The 22,141-nt window shown below is 44.5% G+C and overlaps 1 protein-coding gene across 1 annotated transcript; it reads left to right on the top strand.

Annotated features, from left to right (window-relative positions):
- The first annotated feature begins 5,165 nt into the window (after positions 1–5,165).
- Positions 5,166–5,896, top strand: LOC139832609 (uncharacterized). Its single transcript, XM_071822402.1, has 2 exons — positions 5,166–5,779; positions 5,890–5,896. The coding sequence occupies exons 1-2, from the start codon at positions 5,166–5,168 to the stop codon at positions 5,894–5,896; spliced, it is 621 nt and encodes a 206-aa protein (XP_071678503.1).
- Positions 5,897–22,141: the final 16,245 nt, after the last annotated feature.

Here is a 22,141-nt window from a genome sequence, read left to right as displayed (position 1 = left end):
TGATCCCATTGCTTTAGATTATAATGGTTTAGATTTTGATGATTGTCACATCTCTGAAGTTATAAAGTTCTTACAAAAACATGCTAAGAGTCCTAATGCTAGTGCTATAAATTTAGCCTTTACAAAACATATTACAAATGCTCTCATGAAAGCTAGAGAAGAGAAATTAAATCGTGAAGCTTCTATTCCTAGGAAGCTAGAGGATGGTTGGGAGCCCATCATTAAGATGAAGTTCAATGACTTTGATTGTAATGCTTTATGTGATCTTGGTGCAAGTATTTCCGTTATGCCTAGAAAAATCTATAAGATGCTTGACTTGCCACCATTGAAAAATTGTTATTTGGATGTTAATCTTGCTGATAATTCTACAAAGAAACCTTTGGGGAGAGTTGATAATGTTCGCATTATGGTTAACAATAACCTTGTCCCCGTTGATTTTGTTGTGTTGGATATTGAATGCAATTCATCTTGTCCCATTATATTGGGAAGACCTTTTCTTCGAACTGTTGGTGCTATTATTGACATGAAGGAAGGTAATATTAAATATCAATTTCCTCTCAAGAAAGGTATGGAACACTTCCCTAGAAAGAGAATGAAGTTACCTTTTGATTCTATCATTAGAACAAATTATGATGTTGATGCTTCATCTCTTGATAACACTTGATACACACTTTCTGCGCCTAGCTGAAAGGCGTTAAATAAAAGCGCTTATGGGAGACAACCCATGGTTTTACTACAGTACTTTTATTTTATATTTGAGTCTTGGAAGTTGTTACTACTGTAGCAAACTCTCCTTATCTTAATTTTGTTGCATTGTTGTGCCAAGTAAAGTCTTTGATAGTAAGGTTCATACTAGATTTGGATTACTGCGCCGAAACAGATTTCTTACTGTCACGAATCTGGGCTGAATTCTCTGTAGGTAACTCAGAAAATTCTGCAAATTTACGTGAGTGATCCTTAGATATGTACGCAACTTTCATTAAATTTGAGCAAGTCTGGTGCCTCTTAGAAATTCGTCTTTACGGACTGTTCTGTTTTGACAGATTCTGTCTTTTATTTCACATTGCCTGTTTTGCTATGTGTGATGGATTTTTCTATTCCATTAACTTTCAGTAGCTTTGTGCAATGTCCAGAAGTGTTAAGAATGATTATGTCACCTCTGAACATGTGAATTTTGATTATGCACTAACCCTCTAATGAGTTGTTTTGAGTTCGGTGTGGAGGAAGTTTTCAAGGATCAAGAGAGGAGGATGATACAATATGATCAAGGAGAGTGAAAGCTCTAAGCTTGGGGATGCCCCGATGGTTCACCCCTGCATATTTCAAGAAGACTCAAGCATCTAAGCTTGGGGATGCCCAAGGCATCCCCTTCTTCATCGACAACATTATCAGGTTCCTCTAGTAAAACTATATTTTTATTCCATCACATCTTATGTGCTTTACTTGGAGCGTCTGTTTGTTTTTGTTTTCGTTTTGTTTGAATAAAGTTGGATCCTAGCATTCATTGTGTGGGAGAGAGACATGCTCCGCTGTTGCATATGGACAAATATGTCCTTAGGCTTTACTCATAATGTTCATGGCGAAGGTTGAACTGCTTCGTTAAATTGTTATATGGTTGGAAACGGGAAATGCTACATGTGGTAATTGGTAAAATGTCTTGGATAATGTGATACTTGGCAATTGTTGTGCTCATGTTTAAGCTCTTGCAACATATACTTTGCACCTATTAGTGAAGAAATACATAGAGCTTGCTAAAATTTGGTTTGCATGATTGGTCTCTCTAAGGTCTAGATATTTTCTTGTAAGGGTCGAACAACAAGGAAGATGGTGTAGAGTCTTATAATGCTTACAATATGTCTTTTATGTGAGTTTTTCTGTACCGGTTCATACTTGTATTTGTTTCAAACAACCTTGCTAGCCTAAGCCTTGTATCGACAGGGAATACTTCTCATGCATCCAAAATCCTTGAGCCAAACACTATGCCACTTGTGTCCACCATAACTACCTACTACATGGTATTTCTCCGCCATTCCAAAGTAAATTGCTTGAGTGCTACCTTTAAAATTTCTACTCTTTATCTTTGCAATATATAGCTCATGGGACAAATAGCCTAAAAACTATTGTGGTATTGAATATGTACTTATGCATCTTATCTCTTATTAAGTTGCTTGTTGTGCGATAACCATGTTCCTGGGGACACCATCAACACTTTGTTGAATATCATGTGAGTTGCTATGCATGTTCGTCTTGTCTGAAGTAAGGGTGATTTACCATGAGTTGAATGGTTAGAGCATGCATATTGTTAGAGAAGAACGTTGGGCCGCTAACTAAAGCCATGATCCATGGTGGAAGTTTCAGTTTTGGACAAATATCCTCAACCTCATATGAGAACATTATTTGTTGCTAAATGCTTATGCATTAAAGAGGAGTCCATTATCTGTTGTCTATGTTGTCCCGGTATGGATGTCTAAGTTGAGAATAATCAAAAGCGAGAAATCCAATGCGAGCTTTCTCCTTAGACCTTTGTACAGGCGGCATAGAGGTACCCCTTTGTGACACTTGGTTAAAACATATGTATTGCGATGATAATCCAGGTAATCCGAGCTAATTAGGACAAGGTGCGGGCACTATTGGTACACTATGCATGAGGCTTGCAACTTGTAGGATATAATTTACATGATACATATGCTTTATTACTACCGTTGACAAAATTGTTTCTTGTTTTAATAATAAAAGCTCTAGCACAAACATAGCAATCAATGCTTCCCTCTGCGAAGGGCCTTTCTTCTACTTGTTATATTACTTTATGTTGACAATATCCATGATATATACATGTTATAAGTTGAAAGCAACCGCTGAAACTTAATCTTCCTTTGTGTTGCTTCAATGCCTTTACTTTGAATTGATGCTTGTCTTGAAAGTACTATTCATGAAAAGTCTTTGCTATATGATTCAATTGTTTACTCATTGCATTAACATTGCTTTGGATCGCTGCATTCATTACATGTGCTTACAATAGCATTGATCAAGATTATGATGGCATGTCACTTCAGAAATTATCTTTGTTATCGTTTACTTACTCGGGACGAGTAGGAACTAAGCTTGGGGATGCTGATACATCTCCAACGTATCGATAATTTCTTATGTTCCATGCTACTTTTATGATGATACTCACATGTTTTATACATACTTTATGTCATATTTATGCATTTTCTGGCACTAACCTATTAACGAGATGCCGAAGAGCCAGTTGCTGTTTTCTGCTGTTTTTGGTTTCAGAAATCCTAGTAAGGAAATATTCTCGGAATTGGACGAAATCAACGCCCAGGATCTTATTTTTCCACGAAGCTTCCAGAAGTCCGGAGAGGAAATGAAGTGGGGCGACGAGGCAGCCACACACTAGGGCGGCGCGGCCCAGGCCCTGGCTGCGCCGGCCTGTTGTGTGGGCCCCTCGTGGCGCCCCCTGACCTACCCTTCCGCCTACTTAAGCCTTCGTCGATAATAACTCCAGTACCGAGAGCCACGATACGGAAAACCTTCCAGAGACGCCGCCGCCGCCAATCCCATCTCGGGGGATTCAGGAGATCGCCTCCGGCACCCTGCCGGAGAGGGGAATCATCTCCCGGAGGACTCTTCACCGCCATGGTCGCCTCCGGAGTGATGTGTGAGTAGTTCACCCCTGGACTATGGGTCCATAGCAGTAGCTAGATGGTCGTCTTCTCCTAATTGTGCTATCATTGTTAGATCTTGTGAGCTGCCTAACATGATCAAGATCATCTATCTGTAATGCTACATGTTGCGTTTGTTGGGATCCGATGAATAGCGAATGCTATGTTATGTTGATTATCAATCTATCATCTATGTGTTGTTTATGATCTTGCATGCTCTCCGTTGCTAGTAGAGGCTCTGGCCAAGTTTTTGCTTGTAACTCCAAGAGGGAGTATTTGTGCTCGATAGTGGGTTCATGCCTCCATTAAATCTGGGACAGTGACAGAAAGTTCTAAGGTTGTGGATGTGCTGTTGCCACTAGGGATAAAACATCAATGCACCATACTTAATGCAATTGTCTGTTGTTTGCAACTTAATACTGGAGGGGGTTCAGATGATAACCTGAAGGTGGACTTTTTAGGCATAGATGCATGCTGGATAGAGGTCTATGTACTTTGTCGTAATGCCCAATTAAATCTCACAATACTCATCATAACATGTATGTGCATGGTCATGCCCTCTTTATTTGTCAATTGCCCAACTGTAATTTGTTCACCCAACATGCTATTTATCTTATGGGAGAGACACCACTAGTGAATTGTGGACCCCGGTCTATTCTTTTACATCGAACACAATCAACTGCAATACTCATTCTACTATTTTCTGCAAACATCATCATCCACACTATACATCTAATCCTTTGTTACAGCAAGCCGGTGAGATTGACAACCTCACTGTCACGTTGGGGCAAAGTAATTTGGTTGTGTTGTGCAGGTTCCACGTTGGCGCCGGAATCCCTGGTGTTGCGCCGCACTACACTCCGCCGCCATCAACCTTCAACGTGCTTCTTGGCTCCTACTGGTTCGATAAACATTGGTTTCTTACTGAAGAAAAACTTGCTGTTGTACGCATCACACCTTCCTCTTGGGGTTCCCAACGGACGCGTGCTGTATGTGTATCACTACGCCGACGAAGACCCTACAGTCGACTCAGACGACGAGTACGGGTAGCGGCGCAATCGCCGCCCCATTCACACCGACTCTTGCCGTGGCGACTACCGGTTCGGCGGTCGGTCCAGCAACGGCAAGCGCCGCGCCGACGGAGGACAAAAACCGAGCTCGTCGCCAACACCGACTACGAGCAACGTGAACCAAAATCCTTCTGACGCGACAACCGTGTGCCACAGGAGGATCGACCCCAGCCCAAGCGCTTCGATGCCCGCAGTTTGCTGGACGCCCCATGCATCTACCACAGCAGGGAGGGCAAGCCCTCAACACACACGACGGGGAACTGTTATTCCCTCAAGCAAATAGAGAAGGCCCTGCCGCGCCAAGGAAACAGATGGCGGCAACCAGCACAAAGACCGTGCCAAGGACCCAGACAAGCACAAGGGAGAAGGGTTCTGTCGCAGCGCCGGCTCGCTCCATACCTTCACCGGAGTCGGCGATCGCCGGGACATGAAGGTCCTCACAAGGGCGGTGGCGGTACACGCGGTCGTCCTCGACGTGCCCCGGTGGCTCAACTGGTCCGAGCAGAGCATCACCTGGAGTCGCGAAGACCATGCTCCTCGCATCGAGTACCCCGACCGACTTCCGCTAGTTGTCAGGCCCAAGGTAGCCGACTACTGGCTGCCAAAAACCCTGATGGATGGAGGGAGCTCCATCAACATTCTGTACTACGAGACCTTCCAGCGGCTCGGCCTACCAGATTCACGCCTTGAAAACACCAAGGTCACATTCCATGGCATCGTCCACGGGCGGAAGGCCTTCCCGATCGGCAAGGTCACACTACCGGTCACCTTCGGCACGCCCGTAAACTACCACACTGAGCGGATAACGTTCGAGGTGGTCAACTTCCGCAGCTCCTATCACTGCGTGCTCGGCCGACAGGCATTCGCCCGGTTCATGGCCGCACCTCACTACGCCTACAACATGATGAAGATGCCCGGGCCCCATGGCGTCATAACCGTCCACGGCAACCCGGAGATGGCACTGGAATGCGAGGATATCAGCGCCAAGCTCGCCGACGCCATCATCGCCAACGAACATGACAACTCCACCGAGCTCGCCAAGTATCCAGTCGACCGCAACGACCCCGCCATCCTGGAGAAGCCGACCGAGCTCGACTCGTCCGCAGCAACCTTCAAGCCTACAACCGACACTCGCCAAGTAGATCTTGTAGAGGATGATCCGAGTAGGTAAATTACCATTGGGACGGGCCTGTCCGCCCAATAGGAAAGCGCGCTCATCAAGTTACTCCGTGAGAATCGAGATATCTTTGCATGGAAACCGTCCGACATGCCGGGTGTCCCGAGAGAACTTGCTGAGCACAAATTACACATCGACCCCTCCGCACGCCCCGTTAGGCAGGCAATGCGCCCCGTGGGTGAAGAGCGACGGCCCGCAATCGCCAAAGAAGTGAACCGGCTACTCGCCGCCAGCTTCATCATCGAAATCAAACACCCAAAATGGCTGGCAAACCAAGTCTTGGTGCTAAAGAAGAACAAGACATGGTGCATGTGTATCGACTACACTAGCCACAACCACGCATGTCCCAAGGACCCATTCGTCCTGCCACGAATCGACCAGATTATCGACGCGGTCGCCGTCTCCATGAGCTCGCATTGGCCTGAAAACCACAAAAAAAGTTCCAGTAAGAACTCGCTCCTGGCGCGGACTCGCCACGCTCGGGGACTGGCCCCCAAGGCGGACTCACCACGCTCGGGGACTAGGCCCCGAGGAGGACTCACCACGCTCGGGGACTGGGCCCCGAGGCTGACTCGCCACGCTCGGGGACTGGCCCCGAAGGCGGACTCGCCACGCTCGGGGACTGGCCCCCGAGGCGGACTCGCCACGCTCGGGGACTGGCCCCCGAGGCAGACTCGCCACGCTCGGGGACTGGCCCCCGAGGCCGACTCGCCCAACTGATGATCAACAAGGAAGCTTACCGGAGGACCGGCAGAACTTACCAAGAAGCTGCCGCGACATCTCGCGGACAAACACCTCGAAGCTGGTCTTCTCGGCCTGCACCGCTAGGACAGTACCCTCGGATACCTGCTTCTCCGCGGCGAGCTCCTTGGCATGCTGTAGCTTCAACGCTGCAACCTCCTCCCGAAGAGCCGCTGCGGCCCCCCGCGCAGCATCCCTCGCCTCTGTCGCAGATTCTAGCTTCCCCTTGTACTCCACGATGATGTATGCGCCTTCGCCTGCGCCTCTGCTACAGAAAGCAGGAGATGATGACAACAAATCCACATACATGCGCACGACGAACAAAAAGGAGGAGACGAGAGAAAACAACTTACCGCCCAGGGCGATAAGCTTGCGGTTCTTCTGCGCCGCCTCCTCCACAAGTGCCGTCAATCGCTTCACCTCCGCCTACGTAGGAGACGGACGAACGTCAACAACAACAACAACAACAACAGTCTAGGTGCAAAAGGAGACTCGACTCGCCCCTTCAGCCCAAGTCGACCCTCAGGGACTGGGGGAGGACTGGACTGCGAGTAAAGGAATGCCTACCACATGCACTTCACTGAGCGCTGTATGGAGCTCAGTGAAGGACAAAGTCGACGGCGGAGGACAGCGCGACTCGGCCGCTTTGCCCGCCTGCAGCACCGCCTCGGTCGATGGTGCTTCCTCCGGTCGCGCCTCGGGGTCGCCAGGACGAGATTGGTCCCTGGCAGCCTTGGTCCGGCGCTCCTTCCTTGTCGCCGAGAGGCCGCCCCCCTCAGCGGTACCTTCTTCAACCCCGGGCGGCACAACGTCCGTGCCCTGGGTCTCAGTTGTCGAGGGTACTCCTCGGCAATGCCCTCTGATTGGGGCTTAGGGTTGATGGAATCCTGCAAGCTGACACGAGACATCGGTTCATAGACAAGCGGGGAGAGCGATTTACCCAGGTTCGGGGCCCTCGATGAGGTAAAAACCTTACGTCCTGCCTGTCTGATCTTGATTATGAAGATATTGGGTTACAATGGGGTGCCGAATAGTTCGGCTGAGATCTCGTCGAGAGGCTAAGTGCTACGGCGACCTAGCTCTAGACTTTTGGTGGCTAAGATTGCTAAGATTGATTGTGTCCCTCGGCAGCCCCTCTCCTGGCCTTTATATAAGGGGCCAGGTCTCAAGAGGTCTAACCGAGTACGACTAGGTTTACAGTAGTTTCAAATCTAATCTTTCCTTGTTCGTCTGCTTCCTTGTCTTGCCCGCCAAGGAATCTTCTGGTGCGCCATCCAGGTGGCCCGTCTTGCCTCCAAGTGCCTTCATGGGCCTCCAACTAGATAATACAGGATAGGGCAATGTCGGTTACCCGAAGGGTAATGCCCACGTCAGTAGCCCCCGAGTGTCTAGCCGAACATAGTTCAGGTAGAGACTGAAGCATGCCTCCTCTTAATGTTCTTCTCCTTGATTGTTCTTGTTCATCTTGAACCAGCATCATCTTCTTCTGTCGGGTGCGCGTCAGCGCTCCCGATGGGAGTAGCCCCCGAGTCTAGGTACGGATGCTTGCAATCCGTGCGTAGACTCAAGTTGTACCACTCGAACGTTCTACTCTGCCGAAGTTTTTCTGCAAGTCTTCATAGGTCATCCGATATATTTTCCGCATGCAAGGGATAATGAGTAACGTGCCCAACTTTTGCTGGTTAACTGCCAATGGCAAAACAACATTACCCTACAAAGAATCAAGTCCCCGGGCATGATCCTGGAGTGCACAAAAGTTTTGTCGGGTGCGCGTCCAGCGCTCCCGATGGGAGTAGCCCCCGAGTCTGGGCACGGGTGCTTGCAACCGGGTGCAGACTCGAGCTGAGCAATCATCTTTTTCTTCAATCTTTTTTCCTTCGAATCCTTATTCTGTCGGGTGCGCGTCCAGCGCTCCCGATGGGAGTAGCCCCCGAGTCTAAGTGCAAATGCTCGCAATCTGTGCATAGACTCAAGTTCATCATCCGATACCTTTTTTATTCATTCGAGTGCTTTGAGCATTCCTCACGACGTCATTGATGATGTTTTACTGACATCTTGATTTTGACTGATAAGACGCGACCCGCTGGGCCCATGCTTTCTCTGTCTGGCCCTATTTTTAAGCAATATCCGCCCTTCTCGCACAGTTACCAAGGCGCCTCCTCGATTTCCGCAATCATCAATGGAAAAAGGTCCACTTAATGAACTGGCAACAATGACACGTGCCCACTCAGCCCTCAAGTTCTCCCTCTCTTAAAATCTCCAAAGGACGAAAATCTCTAATCTTCTCCCACATTTGCCGTAGCATCTTCTTGTCCTTCTTCTTCTTCCTTTCTTCGCAACCGCTGCGCCGCCACCACCGCTTTTCCGATCCTCCCCAGATCTTGTAATGGTGAAGAAGAAGAGCCTCACTGCCGCCGCCAGTTCCACGAGCGGTGGCGCCGCCGCCAAATCCTCCTCGAATCTTCCGAAGAGGAGTGCTCTAGATGCTCCTCCTCCAGCTCCAGCGCCGCTAGCGCCGCCAGGCTCGATAGCCAAACCTGGGGATTGGCTAGCGTCCTCCATCATGAAACATGATGAGAAGAGGGCCTGAAGCCTCGGGTTAATCTCCTCCGACGAGGGGAACGTGATTCTTCCAGGTGCGATTTCTCGGCCCAATCCCCCTGCTGGTTTTACCGTGGTGTTCCTGTCATTCTTGTATCGGGGTCTCTCGCTTCCTGCCCATGAATTCCTTCATCGTATTCTGCAGACTTACGAAATCCAACTGTGGCAACTCACCCCTAACTCGATCCTTCACGTTGTTGTGTTCATCACCCTCTGCGAGGCGTTATTGGGCATTGAGCCTCGTTTTGGGTTGTGGAAAAAGATCTTCTATGTAAAGAGGTACATCAGTAGTAATGGATCTTTTGTCATCGGAGGAGTGGGGTTTGTGGCCCGTTCAGAGGTTAACTATTTTAGTTTCCCAATGAGAGAATACGTGCAAGGATGGAGACTGAAATGGTTTTATGTCAAGGATTCCTCAACAACCGAGTCCCAGCTTCCTTGCTGTGCCGACGTCGTCGAAGCCAAGCCTAAGGATTCTTGGAAGAACATTCTCTCTCCCGACGAAAGGGAAGCAGCCGACGAATTATTTGCCAAATTTCTTTGGATCAAAGAGGCCGATGGTCAAACTATGATCGGCACAGAGGTGGCTGCGGTGTTCTTGAAACGTCGAGTCCAACCAGTCATGGCCAGAGTTCGTCCGATGTGGTTGTACTCGGGTCCAAAGGATGAAACCAGGATAAATATTGCTGAACTGTCAGAAAAGGAGCCACTTGATGAAGTCCGTCGCCTTACTCTCTTTAGTCAGGAAGACTCGATCCCATTGATATCTTCTTATACTCCTCTTGATGCCGATCACCCACCGTCAGAGGTAATTTTCCTTCTCATGCTCTTATTACTCTGCTTCAACTTAGTCGACATAATTACTATTGTTCTTATTTGTTCTTTTCTTCGATAGATCCCCATAGTTTCTGGAGACTTGCATGATTCGCCAAACGATACTTCTGAGGGAAGAGGCTCCTCGGTCCCTGTTGATTTTCACACTGTCGAGCACACAGGCCCAGAGAGCGAACATGATGATCTGATAGATTCTGAAGCTGTCCACACCGATCTTCCTTCCTCAGTCGATGATGCTTGCGACACAGAGGGATAAGTGCGTGATGATGACGCTGATCGTGATGCCTTTGTTAATGCAGCTGTGGAGGAGACCAGGGCTTCACCCATGAAGAGATCAACCGACGGCTTTGCCGACGAAGACGATCTCTTTGAAATGTAAGCACCTTCTTCCCTGAATTCATATTTTGTCCTTTATTTCTCGCATTTCTTTTCATAATTTTTGTCAATCATTTCCTTTCGCAGTGACGAAGGTTTCATTGAGCCTCCGTCTAAGAAAGCCAAATTTGGCGCTGCTCCGCTGGACGTCGTGGCTTCCGAAGCTTCGGCTCCTAAGGCAGCCCCCGCAGCTCAGGTAACGACTGCTTCCTCCCTTTCTAAGGGGAAAGATGTTCCTTCAACTGCTGCCGCCACGACTCCTCCTTCTGTAAGTCTTTTTTGATTACAACGCGAATTTTCTGGAGTGTACCTTGTTTTTAATGATTCTTTGTCAAACATCCTCCTTCCTTAAGGACCTGCGGGGTGTTATATCCTCTTTGGAGGCCTTCGCCTCCCAATTCACTTCTCTGGAGGCGAACAAGGCTTGGCTGCAAAAGGAAGTTAAATCTTCTTCCTCGAAGTTGGATGGCGCAGTCAAGATAGCTGCCGAAGCTCGCCAAGAGGTCGACTCCTTGAAGGAAGAACTGGGTAAGCTGAAGGAGAGACTGAGAGACGAGGAGGTGTCCACGCTGACTGCCGAGGCTCGTGCAGCTGAAAAGGATGAACTCCTTTGCCAGTCTTCCTTGGCTTTGCTTGGTAATCTCTTTTATACTCCTCTGTCGATTACTGCACTTATGAATTCGATCTTTTGTCAGTGATCTTTTTGATTTTATTCTCTTGCAGAAGCCGCCAACATCCCTGCCAATGCTTTGGACAAAATTCCAAACAACTCTCCGGCAAACGGCGTGTCGATGACTCTCGCCTCCCACCAGCTTACGCGAGAGCTTCTTGAAAAGGGAAAAGGTGCCATGGCGCGGATGCACTCGATGATCTTCCCCAAGATCAATCAAGACAAAACTCTGGGCAGTTGATCGACGCCTTCGCGGTTGACACCAAGGAGGTTATCGAGGTATTCAAACACACTTCGCATACCTATGGTGCCCTCCTTGCCTTCCAACTTATGATGGGTCATGGCTTTAAGGCCGATATCGAAGAAATGTCTAAGGAGCTGCCGAAAGAGCAAGATGGGCGTTTCCTTGATTTAAGAATCTTCAAGACGTTAGCTCTTAAGTGTGCACGCCAGCTGCTCGAGCTGGTTTCATCAAGGAAGACATCGGCTGGCCCCAGTTTATCGACTCAGAACCAAGCCCTTTGATTTTTTGTAACAAACTTTTCTTTGAGCTGATGTGAAACAGTGTTCTGTCGGATAACTTCTGCTTGTAATAAACTTCGTGCTAGCAATGTTGCTAGCACACCCTTGTTATGATATTTGCACTTGCATTCTCCCGATGGGAGTACCTTCTGATGTTGATGCGAATCGATCTGTCATGCCTTTGACGCTTTTCCTTGCAGGTGTTCCCAGTGCCTGCATTTATTGACGATTCTTCGGGTGCTCTTTCTGAAGATGACCGAGTCCAACGTATGAAGGATCGGATCGCGCAGTTGGAAAAGGATCTGCGTAACACCTATGCATTGGCTGCTATTATCAAGAAGAAGGGCAAGATTGCAGCCGACGTAGAGCGCTATGCTCTTACTGAACTGCATAAAGCCACTGAAAGTTTGAACTGTAAGTTCCCTGGTCCTTGTGTTCATTACTTTTTCGTCAAAAACGTATTGCCTGATCTTCCGTTGATTCCTCTGCTAGTCATAGCTTTGAACCGTGCGGAAGAGAACAAGCGGATTCACGAGCGTGTGCACGCATTAACCCAGCTGTCATCAGCCGAAGAAATTTTCTGGCGGGAACACTCGAAGGGTTCGGCTGTCGCACAATTTCAGGATCGGGTCCAACAAGTCCACCATTTCTTCGACAAGTGCTACAAAGCCCTGAGGGTAATTTGGAGGACGATGTTCCCCTTGAACGTGGTCCCTCCTACGCTGCTGACTCTGATGTCTGAGTTTGGGAATACCAAGAAGATTTGAGACTTGGTGCGAGCTCAGGTTTTTGCAGGGGCCAGGTTTACACTTTCCCTTGTCCTTGCACGTTATCCCTCAGCAAATCTGCTGACTATCGCCAACGTAGTTGGTGATTTGGAGACACTGTATCCGAAGGTATTGTTGCCCGCCAATATAATTGTCGACAAGCTTGAAAAGGATTCAAAGGTACCTGAGGAAAAAGAGACTCCGCAAGGGTGATTCAAGGGTTAAGGTTGTTCTGTAAATGGGTATTTTGGCTATTTCATCCAAGTGTTAGGATTGTTTAGCCGAGACTTTTTATTCGGTAGATACATGTATATGTACTTTTACCGTGTTAATGCCGTTGGCAAATTTTGAAGGAGCAAATCTTAATTGCCCGTTTAGATGTATGTGTATTCGTTGGTCAGCAAATTATTTGAGTGATCAGCTCATGTTGCAGGTTTTGCTAAACCCGTTGTATGCGCAACATTGCTTTCAACCGATGTATGTTTCAACAGCAGCTCCCGGATATATCGGGTGCAATAACTCTGCCGATCAGCCCGTTGTTCTTTGATATTCCATAAGTAAAATATCGAACGTGGGTTGTGTTTATATGTATTTCCGAACTCTTGCTATTTACGGCACTCGTAGAGGCATCTATAGCAGAGGGAAGAGTTAATGTCCTTGTTTATTTTGCATTCTGTAGCACTCGTAGGGCTTTTTCGGAGCACGAGTTTTTACCGCGCACTATGTTGTACCATCGTTCGCCAAGGGGCGTAGGCAAGGTTTACAACGATGCGGTTTAGGTGCTCCGATTAACTGCAATGCTTTTCAAGGAATCAAAACTTAAGTTCTCATTAATAATAAAAAACAACGGACTAAAGGGCGAAAAAAAGGGAGAGCCCTGTTTGAAAAGAAAGGGGAAGCTAAACACTAGTAGATTGCTTAAGCAAGGAAGGGGTTCTTCTCATCTTCTGGCTTGTTCACCATTGATACGTCCATTTTGCATCACTATTTTATATCATAATTTGCTGTTATTCATTGATATATTTTATATTTGGAAATGATACTTATGTTATTTCATCTATTTTGCATGTTTCATGATTATTGGAGGATCGCGCACCGGAGCCAGGATTCTGCTGGAAAAAGCATCGTCAGAAGGCAATATTTCGGAAGATCAACAATTGACAGAAATTATATGAAAAATCCTATTTTTCCAGAAGACGAAGGGAGCCAGAAGGGGGAGCCGAGGAGGGCCGCCATGGGCCCACCTCATAGGCCGGCGCGGGCCAAGGCCTGGTCGCGCCGCCATGTGAGGAGGGGGCCCACAGCCCCCTCTGGCCTCCTCTCCTTAGCGTACATCTTCGTCCCGAAAACCTAAGCTCCAGAGGATAGTCGCGAAGAGTCACAGCCGCCTCTGCGGGGCGGAAAACACCAGAGAGAAAAGAGCTCTCCGGCAGGCTGAAATCTGTCGGGGAAATTCCCTCCCGGAGGGGGAAATCGACGCCATCGTCACCGACATCGAGCTGGACATCATCTCCATCGCCATCATCATAATCTTCATCATCATCACCGCCGTCTCCACCGCTGCACATCGTCACCGCTGTAACAATTTGGGTTGGATCTTGATTGTTTGATAGGGGAAACTCTCCCGGTATTGATTTCTACTTGTTATTGATGCTATTGAGTGAAACCATTGAACCAAGGTTTATATTCAGATTGATATTCATCATCATATCACATCTGATCATGTTCCATATGATGTCTCGTGAGTAGTTTGTTTAGTTCTTGAGGACATGGGTGAAGTCTAAATGTTAGTAGTGAATTATGGTTGAGTAATATTCAATTTTATGATATTTAAGTTGTGGTGTTATTCTTCTAGTGGTGTCATGTGAACGTTGACTACATGATACTTCACCTTTATGGGCCTAGGGGAATACATCTTGTATTCGTTTGCCAATTGCGGGGTTGCCGGAGTGACAGAAACCTGAACCCCCGTTGGTATATCGATGCAGGAGGGATAGAAGGATCTCAGAGTTTAAGGCTGTGGTTAGATTTATCTTAATTACTTTCTTGTAGTTGCGGATGCTTGCAAGGGGTATAATCACAAGTATGTATTAGTCCTAGGAAGGGCGGTGCATTAGCATAGGTTCATCCACACAACACTTATCAAAACAATGAAGATTAATTAGCTATATGAAGCGAAAGCACTAGACTAAATTCCCGTGTGTCCTCAAGAACGTTTGGTCATTATAAGTAAACAAACCGGCTTGTCCTTTGTGCTAAAAAGGATTGGGCCACTCGCTGCAATTAATTCTCTCGCACTTTACTTACTCGTACTTTATTCAACTGCTACATCAAAACCCCCTGAATACTTGTCTGTGAGCATTTACAGTGAATCCTTCATCGAAACTGCTTGTCAACACCTTCTGCTCCTCGTTGGGTTCGACACTCTTACTTATTGAAAATACTACGATACACCCCCTATACTTGTGGGTCATCAAGACTATTTTCTGGCGCCGTTGCCGGGGAGTGAAGCACTATTGGTAAGTGGAATTGGTAAGGGAAACTTTTACTGTTAGTGCTGATTTTATTCCTGCCTGCTGCTATAATTCATTATGGAGAGATCTTCTCTTGAATTTTTATTTGGAAAATCTACTACTACTGCAAAGGTAGTGGATGAGGCGCCAGGCGAGGAAGAGGTTCCATACAAAATACCTATGAAAATTATTGAACGTGTTGTGGATAACCGTTATACAGGGGATGGAAATGTCCATCCTGGAGAGCGTTTACTGTTCTTACGTGAATTATGCGGTTTATTCAAGTGTGCAGGTATTGCTATGGATGAAGTGAGGAAGAAACTATTCTCTATATCGCTGTCTGGTAAAGTGGCGCATTGGTATAAATTACTGGATGATGGGGATTCTCTTGAATGGAATGATGTTGTGCCCCGATTTTATTCTAAGTTCTATCCTCCAAGTGAAATTCACAAAGATCGGAATCGCATATATAATTTTTGGCCTCATGATGGAGAGAGTATTTCCCAAGCGTGGGGGAGATTGAAGTCTTTAATGCTCAAATGCCCCATTCATGAGCTTCCTGGTAATGTTATTATTGATAATTTCTATGCAAGACTTTCTTTTCAAGACAAGACCTTGCTGGATACTTCTTGTTCTGGATCATTTACACGCAACAAAGAAGAGTTTAAAAGGGACCTTCTTAATCGGATCCAGGAGAATACTGAAGGATGGGAGAACGACAAGGATAGAGAATCAGGTATAAATTATGATTATAAATGCATTGAAGCTTTTATGGATACTGATAAATTCCGTAATATGAGTGCTACTTATGGTCTTGATTCTCAAGTTGCTGCAAATCTTTATAAAGCTTTTGCCTCTCATTATGAACTGCCTAAGAAGAATTTTGATAAGTATCATGAACCGTATAAAGATAAAATTGATTCATCTATAAATAAATGTGTTGTAGTTGAAACTATTGATCATGTTATTCCTGAAGCTTATATTGAAAAAACTCCTTTCCCTGCTAAAATGAAGGAGTACTCTGTTATAAATAGTGCGGTTAATAAAAGTGAAAAGAAACCTATAGAACCTGAAGAGCAAATAAAGGTTGAACCCGCTATTGCAATAGTTAAAGATCTTGTGACTGAAAATGTGGAAGATGGTCATATTATTTTGTGTGAAGATGCTTCTAATATTGTTTCACATCCTAATAAGTCTAGGAAAGCTAGTGTTCCTATGCTATCTGTTAGAATTGGTGATCATTGTTATTATGGTTTATGTGATATTGGTGCAAGTATTAGTGCTATTCCTTATGAGCTCTACACGGAGATTATGCACGAAATTGGTTCTTGTGAACTTGAAGATATTGATGTGGTTATTCGGCTAGCTAATAGAGAAACTATCTCTCCAATTGGTATTGTTCGAGATGTGGAAGTTCTATGTGGTAAGATTAAATATCCTGCTGACTTTTTGGTACTTGGTTCTGCTGCTAGTAAGTATTGTCCTATCATTTTTGGTAGACCTTTTCTAAATACTTGTGGAGCTGTTATAGATTGCAAGAAAGAGAAAATTTTGACTAAATTTGCTGGTGAATCTTATGAGTTTAATTTCTCTAAATTTGCCAAAACTCCTTATAAAGCTGATTCACCTAATAATGATTTTAGAGTTGAACAATGTGCATCTATTGCTCTCGCTCCTAATAATCCTTTGCAGCAACATTTGGAGAATAGTGAGAGTGAAGTTTTTAGGGAAGAAAGAAATGAGCTTGATGAAATTTTCCTTCGTCAACCTATCCTTAAACATGATTTACAGGTAGAAGATCTAGGTACAACATTGCCACCAAAAGAAGATCCTGTTTTTGATTTAAAACCATTGCCCGATAATCTTAAATATGCTCATATTGATGATAAGAAAGTATATCCTGTTATTATTAGTTCTAAACTTTCAGAGATTGAGGAAGAAAGGTTATTGGAAATATTGAAGAAACACCGAGGAGCTATTGGCTACACTCTTGATGACTTGAAGGGGATTTCTCCCTCTATTTGCCAACATGCCATTAATATGGAAGATGATGCAAAACCTGTTGTTGAACATCAGCGTCATTTAATTCCTAAGATGAAGGATGTGGTAAGGAATGAGGTATTAAAACTTCTTGAAGCTAGTATTATATATCCTATTGCTGATAGTAGATGGGTTAGTCCTGTGCATTGCGTTCCTAAGAAAGGAGGAATGACTGTTGTACCTAATGATAATGATGAGCTCATCCCTCAAAGAGTAGTTGTAGGGTATAGAATGTGCATTGATTATCGAAAAGTTAATAAGGTTACTAAGAAAGATCATTACCCTTTACCTTTTATAGATCAAATGTTAGAAAGGTTATCTAAGAATACTCATTTTTGCTTTCTTGATGGTTATTCTGGGTTTTCACAAATTGCTGTTAAAACTAAGGATCAAGAGAAAACCACTTTCACTTGTCCCTATGGAACTTATGCTTATAGACGTATGCCTTTTGGTTTATGTAATGCTCCTGCTACTTTTCAAAGATGCATGCCTGCTATTTTTCATGGCTTTTGCGAGAATATTGTAGAGGTATTCATGGATGATTTTTCTGTCTATGGGAATTCTTTTGATAATTGCTTGCAGAACCTTGATAAAGTTTTGCAGAGATGTGAAGAAACTAACCTTGTTCTTAATTGGGAGAAATGCCACTTTATGGTTAATGAAGGAATTGTATTGGGACATAAAATTTCTGAGAGAGGTATTGAAGTTGATAGAGAAAAAGTTGAAGCAATTGAGAAGATGCCCTATCCCAGGGATGTAAAAGGTATTCGTAGTGTTCTTGGTCATGCTGGGTTTTATAGGAGGTTTATTAAAGACTTTTCCAAGATTTCAAAACCTCTTACTAATCTTCTTCAAAAAGATGTACCTTTTGTTTTTGATGATGATTGTAAGGAAGATTTTGAAACTCTAAAGAAAGCCTTAACAACTGCTCCTATAGTTGAACCTCCTGATTGGAACTTACCTTTTGAAATTATGTGTGATGCTAGTGATTTTGCTGTAGGCACTGTTCTTGGACAGCGGGTAGATAAAAAATTGAATGTTATTCATTATGCTAGTAAAACTCTTGACGCTGCTCAAAGAAATTATGCTACAACTGAAAAACAATTGTTGGCTGTAGTCTTTGATTGTGATAAGTTTAGATCTTATATTGTTGATTCTAAAGTTACAATCCATACTGATCATGCTGCAATTAGATACCTAATGCAAAAGAAAGATGCTAAGCCAAGGCTTATTAGATGGGTGCTTCTATTGCAATAATTTGATTTGCATATTATAGATAGGAAAGGTGCTGATAATTTGTCTAGATTGGAAAATATTGCTTATGATCCAGTTCTTGTTAATGATAGTTTTCCAAATGAACAACTGGCTGTAATAAAGGTGAGTTCGCGAGATAGCCCTTGGTACGCTGATTATGCTAACTTTATTGTTTCCAAGTACTTGCCTCCAACCTTTTCAGCCTAGCAAAGGAGGAAATTCTTTTATGACTTGATGCATTATTTTTGGGATGACCCACACTTATATAAAGAAGGAGTGGATGGTATTCTGCGAAGATGTGTTCCCGAATATGAACAACAAGAGATATTGAGTAAATGTCATGGTAGTGCTTATGGAGGACATCACGCCGGAGATAGAACTGCGCAAAAGGTTCTACAATCAGGTTTTTATTGGCCAACTCTCTTCAAAGATGCAAGGAAGTTTATTTTATCTTGTGATGAATGTCAAAGGGTTGGTAATATCTCCAGACGCAACGAAATGCCTATGAATTATACACGTGTTATTGAACCATTCGATTGTTGGGGATTTGACTTCATTGGACCTTTCCCCTCTTCAGAAGGTAACACTCATATACTTGTTGCTGTTGATTATGTTACTAAATGGGTGGAAGCCATACCTACAAAAAGTGTTGATGGTGAGACCTCATTAAGAATGCTTTTGGATATCATTTTTCCTAGATTTGGAGTTCCTAGATATCTTATGACTGATGGAGGTTCTCATTTTATTCATGGTGGTTTTAGAAAAACTCTTGCTAAATATGGTATTAATCATAGAATTGCTTCTGCTTATCATCCTCAAACTAGTGGGCAAGTAGAACTATCAAATAGAGAGATTAAATCTATCTTGCAAAAGACTGTTAATAAATCTAGGAAGATTTGGGCTAGTAAATTGAAGGAAGCATTATGGGCTTATAGAACTGCTTATAAAAATCCCATGGGTATGTCACCTTATAAAATGGTTTATGGGAAAGCTTGTCATTTACCTTTAGAACTAGAGCACAAAGCTTATTGGGCTGTAAGAGAACTAAATAAAGATCCTAAATTAGCCGGTAAGAAGAGATTGCTACAATTGAGTTCTCTAGATGAATGTAGAAGTGAAGCTTATGAAAACGCTAAACTCTTTAAAGAGAAAGTTAAGAAATGGCACGATAGAAGAATTATCAAAAGAGAATTTAATATTGTGGATAAAGTCCTATTGTATCGGTCTCGTCTCATATTCTTTGCAGGGAAATTACTCTCGAAATGGGAAGGACCATATGTCATTGAGGAGGTGTATCGTTCAGGAGCAATTAAAATTAGCTCTCTCCAAGGCAATACCACACAAGTGGTGAATGGACAAAGGCTCAAGCATTATATCTCAGGTGATTCTTATAATGAAGATGTTGATGTTATTCGAGTGGAAACTCCAGAAGCTTTTATCAAAGGTCAAATTGACAGTCCGGCAGAGTTCGACTTTGAATAGGTAACAGTACTGGTAATAAAAAGTTCGCGTTTTACTTTCTGAACAATGTTTTTGCTGTTTTTGGGAAATATGAAAAATTACGAGATCGAAACGGAGTGGAGGAGACGCACGAGGGCGTGCCCCCATAGGCCGGCGCGGGCCCCAGCCTGGCCGCGCCGCCCTATGAGGTGGCTCCCCCGTTGCCCCTCTCTGACTCTGGTTCGACCTGGTACTTTCCTTTTGTCGTAAAAATTCCTGCTATATAATCCCCCGGACCCCTGGAGGTCCGTATATCGTTTTCTCGACGTGTTTTGTTTCGAGCTGTTTTCTGCCAGGATCTGCTTCGGATCTAGGGCCATCATGTCTTTGTCGGAAACTCCGAAGGACAGCTTCTGCTAGGACGTCGTCAACCTGTACATGAACGAGCTGAAGATGCACCCCAAGGAGTTGCTGCTCGTTGATGGAGAGTTGCAGATCAAAGATGTCCAGGGTCCTAAACACTATAAGAAATCTGCCATAATATGACGTTTTTTTATGACTGGAAATCAAAATGTCATAACTTTATGACGTTCCTAGCTTTGACCGTCCTTGGCCACTCCGGGGGGGCGAAACCCTAGAAAATCGTGACGTTATTGGGCAAATACGTCATTGGCAATTTAGGTCAAAACGTCATTAGCAAAAGTAAGTGGCCTACGACGTTTTTCCACTGCCGATTGCGACAAATCAATAACGTCATTGGCATTTGGCTCAATACAATGGTATGTGTTTGGCTGCCATGTCATCCATTTTGCTTATGTGTCCCTTTTCGGGTCCCACACGCCTGACACGTGTCACTAGAAGCAACTGGCTTGAACTAACTGACATGTAGGACCAACTGATACTTGTGGGACCAAGGCGTCTTGTAATTTTTTTTCTCTGTTGCGTCCACCATTTTAATGGGCTGCTGGTGATATCATCCTCTTTTGGGCTGTCCTCTACTAGGCTGCTGGCCTACCCTAATGTATATGGTGGTTGAATTGCTGGCACGACGGCCCATCCGGTGGTTGAATTGCTAGCCCGACGGCCCATCCGGGGTTGGAAATAACTGGCAAAAATTGCGCTTGCGGGGACTCGAACCCTCGACCTGACGCTGCCGCACTACCACTCGTTACCGCTTTGCTACAATAGTGTTGTTGACAATATAGACATGATAGAACAATGTGTAGCAACTCCTTTTGCACGGCTCGCCGGCGTCAGCCATGCACGGCGGCGCCGCCCATATATGGTCGCCGGCGTCAGCCATGTAAAGTGGATGGAAAATTCATTTTTCTAGCCCATTCAGTGTGAACTTCTTGACAGACATTACATAATAGCAGTGGGCTCCATTTTTGCATGAGATACTTTGTGTTTGAATTTTGAACTTACAGGATAGAAACCACCACCTACCAACAGCCTCATTAAATAGGTTATAGGCAGTTACTAGTACTTATTGTATTTATAATGCCCCTGGTTGGTTTTGCCTTCCGCCCTCCGGTGAAAGTTCTCCTTCATCTTCTTTCTCTCTCTTTTGTGCTGAAAAACTCTTTTCTCTCTGAAGATTCTTGTTTGTTTTAAGAGGTAGGAAAATATGTTTTTACATGTCACTACTTCATCTCCTTTTCTCTGTTTGTTCAAAATCCTTTTTGTCTTCTGAATAATCTTGTTTGTTCAGATCTATGGATATATGTGTATGGTTTCAGATCTATGGATAGATTTCTATGAATATGCCCTACCGACCTGTATTTTTTCTAGCTTTGGTAATTGCTAAATATATGCAGGATGAACTGTGTTGTTTGTGGTTCGATGGGCAACCATTGTCAGAAGAGGCGGGAGACTCTCAGTTCATTTCGTTGTTATCTTGGAAGCCGATTTGATGAGTTCATGGTATATATCCTTTTTTAGTCTGCATCTTTTTTGTTGACAAATTATAGACTATATCCTTATTTTCGGCATTTTTGTTCAGACTGTGCCTTGTTTTGTGAGGAGGCAGTTCAACAACCTTGTTGGTAATGTCTTTTTTGTCGTTACATCGGATGAAGTGAAGTACAAATTTCATGTTAAGAAAGGCAGTTCGAAGACACGTGTTTTTGGAAGTGGATACCAAAAATTTCTTCGTGACTACGACCTGAAAGTTGGCGACTGTATCATGTTTGGGTTTGATAATGCTCCTGAACTGTTTGGGATTTTTGCAGAAGGTCCTGATGGCACTGAAAAGCATCGTGTCGATGGTAATTCTGTTTTCTCCTTTACCATGTGTTGCCCATTTTTGTAATACAACTGATGTTATATCTCCTCTTTTTTTGATTCTTTTATTAATTTTAAATTTGTATGCAGAAATTCCAACTCCAGTTGTCCACACTAAAGGTGTTATGCTTACTACTGCTCAAACATTGAAGAAGGAACAACTTCTCCGTGAGCGTGGTCTTGGTC

The sequence above is a fragment of the Lolium perenne genome, chromosome 6 (assembly GCF_019359855.2).
Source record: "Lolium perenne isolate Kyuss_39 chromosome 6, Kyuss_2.0, whole genome shotgun sequence".
Lineage (NCBI taxonomy): Eukaryota > Viridiplantae > Streptophyta > Magnoliopsida > Poales > Poaceae > Lolium > Lolium perenne.
The sequence above is the reverse complement of the archived record's forward strand: the minus strand, read 5'-3'. Positions and strand labels throughout refer to the sequence as shown.

Bases quoted from the DNA above. Each gene is read 5' to 3' on its own strand.
- LOC139832609 (XM_071822402.1), top strand. From the start codon at position 5,166: ATGAAGGTCCTCACAAGGGCGGTGGCGGTACACGCGGTCGTCCTCGAC.